Source organism: Python bivittatus, unplaced genomic scaffold (assembly GCF_059951505.1).
Source record: "Python bivittatus isolate LINGU-HERP-01145 unplaced genomic scaffold, Pbiv_v1 ctg000410_np1212, whole genome shotgun sequence".
In the NCBI taxonomy this organism is placed as follows: domain Eukaryota; kingdom Metazoa; phylum Chordata; class Lepidosauria; order Squamata; family Pythonidae; genus Python; species Python bivittatus.
The window spans coordinates 15,321,326-15,333,882 of NW_028277067.1; the positions used below are offsets into that span (position 1 = coordinate 15,321,326).

Consider the following 12,557-nt stretch of genomic DNA (forward strand, 5'->3'; position numbering starts at 1 on the left):
GCCTGTAAGGGGAGGTCATTATTTCCTTTCTGTTATATAGTCCAAGGGCATGACTTGATTTCGGTGGGGTCTAAGTTCAAGTAATATAGCCTGGATCCAGCCCAATAAAATATGCAAGAGAATCAGCACTGAAATATAACATTCCAAGCCATCCTTAATTAAAATAGTCAATCATATTTAAATCCAATAAAGCCTAAGAAAAAAACAAAAAACAAAAAACAAATAAAAACACCACCTTGCTTTCTAAAGGTCAACAGAATGAACAGAATGAACCCCCCAAAAAATCATGATTTGGTTGATAGAGATACTATTTCATCAGTAGGTTTATTATTATGTGACATAACGGCCCAATATCCTGGGTCAATTCAGTGATTTGATCAACACAGGAGACTTGCATGAGAATACAGTGAGATGATCTTATGAAAAGGTTTGAAACAGGACTCTAGAACTACAAAATACTTAAATGCCTCTGCTTAATTAAATGCCTCCAGTGAAGGAAAACCCATCCCTGCCCAAGGGAGTCTGTTGCATTGCTGAATAGTCTTTATCATTATGATTTTTGTTTCTGATCACCAACCCAAATCTTCTTGTTGTTCAGTCGTTAAGTCATGTCCGACTCTTCGTGACCCCATGAACCATATCATGCCAGGCCTTCCTGTCCTTCACTGCCTCCCTGAGTTTGCTCAGTTTCATGCTCATTGCTTCAGTGATGCTATCTAACCATCTCATCCTCTGCCGTCCTCTTCTACTTTTGCCTTCAATCTTTCCCAGCATCAGGGTCTTTTCCAAAGAGTCCTCTCTTCGCGTTAGGTGACCAAAGTATCTGAGCTTGAGCTTCTTTATCAATCCTTCCAATGAGCAGTCAGGGTTGATTTCCTTTAAGATTGACTGGTTTGAACTTCTAGCAGTCCAGGGGACTCTTAAGAGTCTTCTCCAGCACCACAGTTCAAAGGCATAAATTCTTCGGTGTTCAGCCTTCTTTATTGTCCAGCTCTCACAGCCATACATTACTACTGGAAAAACCATAGCTTTGACTATGTGGATCTTTGTCGGCAAGGTGATGTCTCTGCTTTTTAATATGCTGTCTAGGTTTGCCATAGCTTTCCTCCCAAGGAGCAAGCGACTTTTAATTTCATGGCTGCAGTCTCCATCTGCGGTGATCTTGGAGCCCAAATAAATGAAGTCTGTTACTGCTTCCATTTCTACCCCTTCTATTTGCCAGGAACTGGTGGGTCCAGATGCCATGATCTTAGTTTTTTTAATGTTGAGTTTCAAGCCAACTTTTGCACTCTCCTCTTTCACCCTCATCAAGAGGCTCTTTAGTTTTTCTTCACTTTCTGCCATTAGGGTGGTATCATTTGCATATCTGAGGTTGTTGATGATTCTCCCTGCAATCTCAATTCCGGCTTGTGATTCTTCTTACTTCTAATTAGAAACATAGAAGAACATAAAGGAGAAAGGGGCCTTGTTGCTCATCTCCTTCAGCCCCCTGCCCAGGGCAGGAATCCACTACTATTATATCCCTGCCAAAAAGTCATCCAGCCTCCATTTAAATACTAAAAGCAGAGTCTACCACCTCTTTTTCCTGATGTCCAATTTGATTGATTGATTATGTGCCATTAAGTCATTGTCAACTATGAGTGACTACATAGATTTTTCTCCATGACAATCTGCCCCTAACTTGGTCTTTTAGGTCTTCCAACAATGCACCCATTGCCACTATAACTGAGTCCATCCACCTTGCTGCTGGTCGTCCTCTTCTTCTCTTTTCTTCCACTTTCCCAGCATTAGAGTAAATCTTCACCTAATGTGTCCAAAGTAGGATAATTGGAGCCTGGTCATTTGTGCCTCAAGTGCTGCTTCTTCAAAGTTCAGACGTCCAATTACTTCCTTGTAATTTGAATTAATTTCTTATCCTGTCTTCTGAAACAATTCTGAACACTTCTGCCAGTCTTCTATGTGACACTCTGTCAGAAACCCGAACTCCTCTACCACATCTCCCCATGCCTTTCTTATCTCCAGGCCAAACGAACACCCAAATCTTCCAAATGTTCCCCTTGAGTTTTTCCTTCAAGGCCCTTATGATCTTGGTTACTTTTTGTGAACGTGCTCCAGTTTGCCAATGTCCTTCCTAAAAAGCAGTATCCAGAACTGGATATAGTACTATAAGCTCATTCTGACAAACACAGAAAATCATAGCTTCTCTTGATTTTGATGCTATAATTGTGTGGATGCAGCTAGGATTGCATTTTTTACAGCTGCATCACACCATTGACTCATGATCAGCTCGTGATCCACCAAAATATCCAGCATCTTTCTTGCATGTAGTGCTACCCACATAGCCTCCCCCATCCTACACTTATATGCTTGATTTTTCTTATCCAGATGAAGGGCCTTGGATTTATCCCTGTTGCAGTCTATCTTGTTGGTTTCTGCACATCATTCCAGCTTGTCAAAATCCTTCTGAATATTTATTTATTTATTTTTCTTGTTTCTAAAATAATAACAGAAAAAGAAAAAGAAAAGGAACAAAGCACAGAGATAATCATGATAGAAATACCTACATTGTCAAAGAAAAAAATGCATAACAAGTGCTTTAAAAAAAGTGAAAAATACAACAGAAAAAAACCGAAGTAGAATATATTGTTATAACAGTAAACAGTTACAATTCTATATATACTTATCTAATGCAAATATTATGCAAGCATGTATCTATTTCGAATACACATATAACCATCATGCTTTTCTTAACCTACTGTATTTTATATAAATGAGTTCCATATTTCATTATATAGTACTTGTCCATACAAAGTCTATGTCTATAGGCAATCTGTTCATAGGTGGCAAGTGTAAATCAGGTCTTCAATCCATTGAGTGAAGGGGGCCACACATTTATCTTTCCAATGCTGCAATACCAGTCTTTTAGCCAGAGTAAGGGCACAAAGAATCGATTTAGGTTGTCCAGTTGTCAAATTCCATGTACTAGGTATGTAATTCAAAAGATTATTATCCTCTGAAAATTTTAGCTTTTGTCACACAGTCACATTTATGTACTCCACTACTTTCTCCCCAGACTTAGTAAGTATAGGACATTGTAAAAACATGTGTTTTAAAGAAGCATTATCCTTATTACTTCTCCAACAAAGTGCTGTTTTAGATAGCCCTTTTCTGTACAAATGTAGTGGAGTCCAATAAATTCTAAATATTATTTTTTGTTGTATAAGTCGTAGTTTAAGATCCACTGACACTCTTGCTACAGAAGTTAAGACACTGCCATTGTCTAGGCAATATAGGAACCTCTAATTCTTTATTGCATTAATTTCTTAACATCTGCATATCAAATTGATTTATTGATAACAAACATCTATAAAAACTAATAGTAGATTTTTTAGTTTTAAAGGATTTAACAAGTTGTTCTAGTTTCTCGGGTGTCTCAGAAGCTGAAAATACTGCTGGTCCAAACAATGTTGTTAACAAATGTTGTAGCAATAAATATTGCCATTGGGTTATATCTGATAGATTATATTTATCTCTTAACACAGCGTATGTTAAAAATTCATCTTCATCATCTATCAATTAGTCTAAAGTCAATATCCCCACTTCCATCCAGTTTTTCCATATCACCATCTTTTTCCCAATTTTTAATATTGGGTTTCCCCATAAAATCAATTTAGCATGGGAAAAGAGGTTGAATTTTTTTTTATTAGACAAAGCTTTCTAACTAACATAATTGTTTCCAGAGATACTAGAGTTCTAATGTATTTAGATCCTAATACTGGCCATCCAACCAAAGATGCTATATATGTGTATTCCTTTTTAAAAATAACTTTATTAAATTTTAAAAAGCAAAAGTATAAAAACTAACAAGAACTAATAATCAAGAAGAAGAGTAGAAAGCAAGAAAACTAAAAATAAAAATGGTAGAAAATCTAGAAGAAAAAGAAGAAAAAAGAAATACAAAAAGAATAACTTCTGACTTCTTATACAGCAGATATAAATGAATCTGCTGTATAAAATGAATTAGAGTAAGAGGTTATTCATTTATATCTGCTGTATAAGAAGTCAGAAGTTATTCTTTTTGTATTTCTTTTTTCTTCTTTTTCTTTTAGATTTTCTACCACTTTTGTTTATATTCCAAAGTTGCCGAAGGCAATTGTTGGCTTCTGGTATTTAATATTTGACAATAAGCAAGCTTGATGATATAGCTCCAGATTCAGAAAACTGAATCCTCCCTCATTAATTGGTAATTGCACTTTCTGTATAGATATTATCGGAATTGAAGAACCCCATAAACATTTTCTAAACAAAGAATTTATTTTCTGAAAATATTTTCCAGATATATGAACTGGAATTCCTCTCAGATTATAAATTAATCTGGGAATAATATTCATTCTGAGAGTGTTCACCTTTCCACAAGGGTGAGGTTTAATGACTCCCATCTATCAATATCTGAAGAAATCTCTCTATATATTTTATTTATATTACATATTACTGAGTTATATCCTTTGGCATGCACATATCTAAATATTCAATGGATTTGGTACTGATATTTCTTAAATGGACGGGTAACCAGATTTTCACCTATTGGCATCAATTCCGATTTGGACCAGTTAATAAAATATCCTGCTATTTTACTAAAGGCATCTATCATTTGAATCAGCGCTGGAATAGTAGTGTGAAGTTTAGAAATAAAAGAATGTCATCTGCAAATAAAGCCAATTTGTGTTCAGCTGAATTATGTACTATGCTGTAGATCTCCCTGTGTGCACAAGCCCAGTGTTTCACGCAGATGTTAAAAAGCAAGGGTGAAAGTGGACATCCTTGTCTAGTTCCTCTAAATAATGGGAAAGTAGCAGAAAACATGCCATTAACCTTTATTTTAGATGTGGGCGACTCATATAATATCTTAATCCATTTTATGAATTTCAAAGGAAATCCGAACCTGTTTAGTACAGCAAACATGTACTGTTTATATATTGTGTCAAAAGCTCTTTCAGCTAACCTAATGTTGTCTGCTGCTTGCCTAGTTTTTATAAACCCTGCTCGATCATTCTTAGTAATGAACAATACCATTTGCTGTAATCTATTTGCTAGCACTGCTGTTAAGATCTTTATATCAACATTAATCAATGAGATTGGGTGATAATTAGCACACTGAGTGTGATCTTTACATGATTTTGATACAACTGTGATAGAAGCCTGATTAAGTGCCTCTGATAATACTCCCTGATCAAATATCTCATCTTACAATTGACAGAGTTTTGGCACCAAAAGATCTATAAATGCTTTATACCACTCTATAGGAAATACATCCAACCTGGTGTTTTACCACTTGCCATTTTTAAAATCCTTCTGAATCTTGATACTGTCCTCTAAGATATTTACATGAACTTTGTCTCATCTGCAAATAATCATTTGATAATCATATTTTCTACATGATGTGGAGCAATTGACATACACTCATTTGGTACAATTATTTAACCGCTCTGTATTCACCCAATGAACTAATCCATCTAGTCCAGCCCACATTTTGCTATCTTCTATATTAGGTTTCCAGAGAAGACTGTCAAATGCTCGGTTGAAATAGTAATTCTGCCAGAAAAAGAGAGATTGGCTTGGCATGAAGCAGACAGCTCCAGGATAAGATCTACATCAGTGTTTCCCAATCTTGGCAACTTGAAGACGTGTGGACTTCAACTCCCAGAATTCCCCAGCCAGCCATTCTCCTAGCTTCTGGGAGCTGAAGTCCACATGTCTTCAAGTTGTCAAGGTTGGGAAACACTGATCTACCTGTTCCTTCAAAGCTCTTGTTATTTGGTTTTGCTGACAGCATTGTATAAACCTAGCTATTGTGATTAATAAGCAATGGTTTGTGCTACACAGTCCTCTCTGGCCCAAGAGTCACTGTTGGCTTGAGTGATTGCTGGGACCATAATCTAAAAAGTAAAGGGTTGGTAAGAATAAACATTAATGTGCTTTGATGTCATTTACAATTACATTTAAATTAAATATAGGTAGCATGATGACTTTCCAGTCATGGAGTTGGTAACAGTTCTGGAGATACCTGGAGGCATTATAATCCTTTGTGGTTGTGTGGGCTGAACGTTTGCTTATACATTCCTGTTTTATGAGTTGGCATATTGTGGGAGCCAAGCCAGTTGTGATTTACTCAAATAACTATGGTTAAGCGAACCATGGCATGGTTCAACAGAGTTAAAAGTCATCAGAGAGGTCACTAAGCCCAGATGGGTGGCCATCCAGTCCTTGTTAAAAAACTTCAATGAAAGCAAGCAAAGTGCTTTGCGATGCAGTTGGCCCTACGGTCAGAGAGCCCGCGCTGCTAGGAGGTGCTTCCTAAGGCATATTCCGTTGTCGCTGCAGCAGCCCTTCAAGGCAGCTAATGATATTTTAAGAAATGGCAACAATTAAAAAAGAAATGGATTAAAATAATCAAATAAGCAGCAATTAAATAAGCAGCCACGCTAACAGCACCAGGAAGATAATCAGCCTCTGTGTACTCAGGGATTTCCAGTGTCTGAATCAACCCACAGTCTTTGCCAGTCGCTGAAAGGCAAAGAGGCAGAATAAAATGTCAGGGGAATTCTAGAGTAGGGTGGCTATTGTGGACAAGTCTGTCTGTCTGCCTGCCTGCCTGCCTGCCTGTCTGTCTAGCCATCCATCCCAGTGCCTCATTTTTTCCACTTCGTTCTTTGCTGAGACAGAAGAAGATTGCTGCTGCTGCTAATCTTCGTCATCGTCATCGTCATCATCATCATCATCATCATCATCTGAAGGCAAAAAGGTGTAAGGAAAGCTCAGGGTGCTGACAATATCCAGCCTGGTAAAGTTGAGCAACATAATAATTGGGGTAATGCCATGCAGAAAAATTCTCCTGCATTTTTTCCAGTTCTCATTTAATTGGATAAATGAGAATTTGTTTTAGAAATTATTTGACAGGAGAAAGGAATTACAGTGAAATGATCACAAGTGGCACGTGGTGTTTCAGTGCCCATTACAAGGTGGCCACTTGCACACCTCGCTTGCTTCAACGGAACTCTTAATGTGTTTAAACCTTTCACTGGGCTTTTTCTGATGGGGATGCTAGGCCATCAGGGAAGATCCAGCGTGATGGGAATTGTCCAAACGGAATAGCATCTAGGGCTGTGCAGCCCTTTGGAACAGAAGGCAAATGCTGTCTTTTCCTGTGGTGGTGCTGCAGCTGGGGAGGGCAGCTGTGCAATCCCAGGAAAAGATGTAGCTGTATTAAGAGGTTACAGACGGGTGCTACATGAGTGACCCTGCACACTGTGTAACACATTCTGGCCTTCAGATCCGAAGTGCAGCCACAATACATCAGCACCCTCCATCGGAAGCACCTGCCAAGGTTGATGGAGGGAGGGGGTAGGGGTTGTGTGCAAGGGAAAAAGCAGCATCACTGATTCAATGCAGTTCCACTTTTTTTGCAACATGCATCACAATGCATTAATAATAACAAAAATAACGCAACAGTAATAATATGCTTGAGGCAAAAAGCTATAAGGACAGCTGACGGGGCTGGAGAATATCCACTTTCATAATTTTAACGGACGTGCTGGATCCTGTGGGTGCTTTTGCCTCCACTACCAAGAGAAATGAAAGAGAAGAAGATAGAAAAGCAGAACTCGAGAAATGGCATGACAGATTTCACCATATCATTACTGTGAAATAACAATTAGAGTGTTGGGCTGACAAGTCCCGTGTTTGAATCCTAACTTACAGTTCTTATTCTTGCTGGGGGGGCCTGGAGCAAGTCCTATTATGCTGGCATAACTATTTCACCAGCTATTTGCTAGGAGAAAATGGGAGCAAATTCTGCAATTTCTTTATAGTGGAAACATGGTAGATCCTTAGCAGGATGAATGCTAGTAATGAAATCCAGTTACAGATCATCCTTCCCAGTGGTGCGGAGATGAAGCATTTATTTTTGAAACCTTATGAGGTGATAAAAAAAATCAGATTCCCTTTTGAATAGGAGAGGCTTTTTTCCCCTGGTGCTTACAGGATTAATCATGGAATCACACAACATTCTCTGCAATACATAGCATTTTGCATAAGCCACCAAAAATAAGTTGCATAATTTGAACTTCCAGAAACAGTAATACTTTAAATTGCATGCTGTTAACCTTGCCACAACTTTCCTCCATGTAGAAAACTAGCATCTAAAGATTTAGCCTTCCAATCAGTCTGAGAGTCTAATTTTTGCTTGCGTGAAACTGTTCTGGATATTTTGCTAAGACAAAGGATAAAATGGGGCCACTAGCTTCCTAATGTCTATAGGACAGCAATTTCCATTGCATCTTTCAGTAGTCTAATAAAGAGGTATACAACAGGCTGTGTGACATATACAACTGTGCTGGATCCTTTAATAGCTTATCACAGTTCACTGTTTCAGTTAGTGCCTCCTTGCCACCACTCAGGTGTGGCAGTGCACCATTGGCAACACCACTGTGTAATATGGTGACCAGAATACTGCATATGGAAGACCCACTGATGTACAATACGAATTGCATGTTCCATGCTTGCTCACACAGGGGCATTTCCTAATACTATTCTATGTTACAACAGGGATGGGAATGTGGCACCCCCTCCCCCCCATTCTCTTTTTGTGACTCACAGAGTCACTAGGCTGCACATGACCAGCAAATTCTCTTTTTGCAACCTATGGAGTCTCCTCTCTTACCATGACTGGCTAAAAACTGGCACAAGGGAAACAGTCTATAATCTCTATAGTAGGCATCTCTATCTATCTCTCTCATCTCTCTCATCTCTATCTCTATTTCTTCTCTCTCTCTTTCTCTCTCTCTCTCTCTCTCTCTCATCTATATCTATATATCTATATCTATATCTGTATCTATATCTATATCCCCTCAGATTTTCCCCTAAATCCACCCGGTGTGATATGGCCATATCCACTTTGTAGTCCCCGAAAAATATCAAGTTAGCCAGCAAATGATTGCCCTCCCATTTTGTGATAAAGTAACAAGAGAAGACAGCCAGGGCCAGGAACTCTTGGTATCCTAGACACCAATTTTGGAGGGTGAGATCCTCAAGAAAGCCACAGAAAAAGGTGATGGGATTGCAGGAACTGAAAATGTATGAGGGCAGGTTGGAGAGAGCTATGTTAATGCTTGTTTTTAAAACCACCCAATTTAGGCCCTTCGTCCCCACATCTTGCAGTAACTCCAAAAGTTCCATAAACGAATCGAGTGGTGTAGAAAGAAATCTTTTCCTGTGTCCTGAACTGCCCAGGATCCATTTCGCGGAATGACTCCTGAATTCCAGTGCTTCTGATTATAAATGTATCTGGTCTGGGAACCTTATTTCTCTTTTTTTCCTTCCTCCCCAGTTTCTAAAGATCTGAGCATCAAACCTGCTGTTCACTGAAGCATGAGCTTTGAACATGGCCACCCGCCGCTGCACTCGCAAGCCTTGGCTGGCCCCTGGCATCTCTAGAATGATTTGGAAACATCTTGTTCTCTTCTCCCTCTGGCTGCCATCACTTGTTTTGGGTGGAGCCTCCCCCACCTCCTGCCCAGCTGCTTGTTCCTGCAGCAACCAAGCCAGCCGGGTCATCTGTACACGCCGGGAGCTGGTAGAAGTGCCGGAGAGCATTTCAATCAACACACGGTACCTCAATCTGCAGGAGAACAACATCCAGGTGATAAAGACTGACACTTTCAAGCACCTTCGTCATCTTGAGATTTTACAACTCAGCAAGAACCTCATCCGTAAGATTGAGGTTGGTGCCTTCAATGGCTTGCCCAACCTCAACACACTGGAGCTCTTTGACAACCGGCTAACCACTGTCCCCACACAGGCCTTTGAGTACCTCTCCAAACTGCGGGAGCTGTGGCTGAGGAACAATCCCATTGAAAGCATCCCTTCCTATGCCTTCAATCGAGTCCCTTCTTTGCGGCGCCTGGACCTTGGGGAGCTCAAGAAGCTGGAGTATATCTCAGAAGCAGCTTTTGAAGGCTTGGTCAATTTGCGGTACCTGAACTTGGGCATGTGCAACCTTAAGGACATCCCAAATTTGACAGCCTTAGTGCGACTAGAAGAACTTGAGCTTTCTGGGAATCGCCTGGACATGATCCGGCCAGGCTCCTTCCAAGGCCTGACTAGCCTTCGCAAGTTGTGGTTGATGCATGCCCAAGTGGCCACTATTGAACGCAATGCTTTTGATGACCTTAAGTCATTGGAGGAGCTCAATCTCTCCCACAATAACTTGATGTCCTTGCCCCATGATCTGTTCACCCCTTTGCACCGCCTAGAGCGTGTCCACCTCAACCACAATCCTTGGCATTGCAATTGTGATGTGTTGTGGCTCAGCTGGTGGCTCAAAGAGACAGTGCCCAACAACACTACCTGCTGTGCTCGGTGCCATGCCCCACCAAACCTCAAAGGGCGATATATTGGAGAGTTGGATCAAAGCCATTTTACTTGCTATGCCCCTGTTATAGTGGAGCCTCCAACTGACCTTAATGTGACTGAGGGAATGGCTGCTGAACTAAAGTGCCGAACAGGGACCTCCATGACATCAGTGAACTGGCTGACACCCAATGGCACACTGATGACACACGGTTCTTATAGGGTGCGCATTTCTGTTCTTCATGATGGCACTCTCAACTTCACTAATGTGACAGTCCAAGACACTGGGCAGTACACCTGCATGGTGACTAATTCAGCTGGCAACACCACTGCTTCAGCCACACTCAATGTCTCAGCTGTAGATCCAGCCACTACAGGTTATACCTACTTCACTACTGTAACTGTGGAGACCATGGATTCTGGCCAAGAAGAATCAATTCCCACAAAGAAGGAACCTGGGCCAACACCTTCCCAAGGCTGGGGCATGACTTATTCCACTACTTCGCTGACTCCACGTAGCACACGCAGCACTGAGAAGCCATTCACTATCCCAATCACTGATGTCACAGAGAGTGGCATGAAAGATTTGGATGATGTAATGAAAACTACTAAGATCATCATTGGCTGCTTTGTAGCCATTACCTTCATGGCTGCTGTGATGCTCATTGTCTTCTACAAGCTCCGTAAGCAGCACCAGCTTCATAAGCATCATGGGCCTACCCGTACCATTGAGATCATCAATGTTGAAGATGAGCTGCCTGCAGCAGCTGGGGCTCCTGGCGACAGCCACCTTGCGCTTCCTGCCATTGAGCATGACCACCTCAACCACTATGCTGCTTTCAAGGCCCACTACAACAACAACAGTGGTGGTGGACCCCTCACGTGCTCCAAGAACCCCATGCTCAATTCCATCCATGAACCTCTTTTATTCAAGAGCAGCTCTAAAGAAAATGTCCAAGAGACACAGATATGACAGCCACAGCCTGAGGAGAAGGGGAGTAATTGTGTGGTGGGAGGGCGGCAATGGATTCGTATATGCAGTGAGGAACATGTTGAGGAACAGCTCCTCCCTCCTCACTTTAAAAACAAACAAACACAGGTCTTTCCACCACCGTGGCAGATCTTGGATCCCAAGCCCTCACCAGTAGATACCTTTGGTTCTCACCAAGTTAGCTTTTTATGTTTTCTTCTTCTTTTTCTTCTGCAAAACAAGACACTGCTCTCACCTTCTGCCTGATCTTCCCTTTCTTTCTTTTCTTTTCTTTCTCTCCCCTTTCCTTTTCTTATTTTTCTACCATACCTTTACATTGGAGACTTTTTTTATACAGATGGGGCTGTTTCCGTATCCAACTACCTGCTGTTTTACTTTAAAAAGAAAGAAAGAAAAGAAACAATGACAATGACAATGAAGGAAGGGAGGACATTTTCCTTTCAACGTCATGGGAATAAACTTTAGGAAGAAGAATAAAACCCAAGTGGAATGGGAAAGGGATTTTAAAAAAGTCTTATTTTGAGCCGCTTTCCGTCAAAATTCTATTTTCATCCATTGGGATATACAAAATAAATAAATTAAATAAAGAGATGGGAGGTCATAGTGGTGCCAGGATCCCCCTCCCCGCCCCGCCTTTGGAGCACGTGGGGATGCCGGGCACACAGGGTTTGGGGAAATTTTTTATGACTAGTATTATTACTATGGGAAAGCAGGCACAACCAATGTGCTCCCCAGAGACACAGGGGCGTGGAGGTATTTTTTAATTTGTAATAATCTGGGGTGGGAATGTTGGGTTTGATGGGGGTTGCACTTCTGGCCTCAAAAAAAAAAAAAATTGAAAAAGAAAAAAAAAGAAAAAAAAAAGGAAAAAAAAGGGCCTGTGGATTCCCTTGGCATTTTGGGGTCTGGTCTGAGTTTCTTATTTTAATAAAATCCATAAAGATGTTTCCAACCCTCCCTAGGATGGTTCTTTCGGTGGGGAAAATAAATGTGAGCTACACTGAGAAAGCAGTTGCTCACATGCATCAAACACATGGACAAGGGTGAACTTTAGCAGCAGTGCAAATGTATGTAAGGGCACAGGAGGGTATATGCTAGTCCTGCCCTTTTACCCAGCCCTATTCTTCCTGTTCCTGACCTTGTTAAGCTAAGCTAACAA

At 40.7% G+C, this 12,557-nt stretch overlaps 1 protein-coding gene across 2 annotated transcripts in view; it reads left to right on the top strand.

Annotated features, from left to right (window-relative positions):
• LRRC4B (leucine rich repeat containing 4B) overlaps positions 1 to 12,337 on the top strand; it is a 121,207-nt gene extending 108,870 nt beyond the window's left edge. For both annotated transcript variants that reach the window (XM_007435750.4, XM_088143573.1), the window contains exon 2: positions 9,386 to 12,337. In XM_007435750.4, the coding sequence (XP_007435812.2) occupies positions 9,440 to 11,380 (1,941 nt within the window). In that variant the 5' untranslated portion in view covers positions 9,386 to 9,439 and the 3' untranslated portion in view covers positions 11,381 to 12,337. The remainder of the gene's footprint in view (positions 1 to 9,385) is intronic.
• The last annotated feature ends 220 nt before the right edge of the window (positions 12,338 to 12,557 follow it).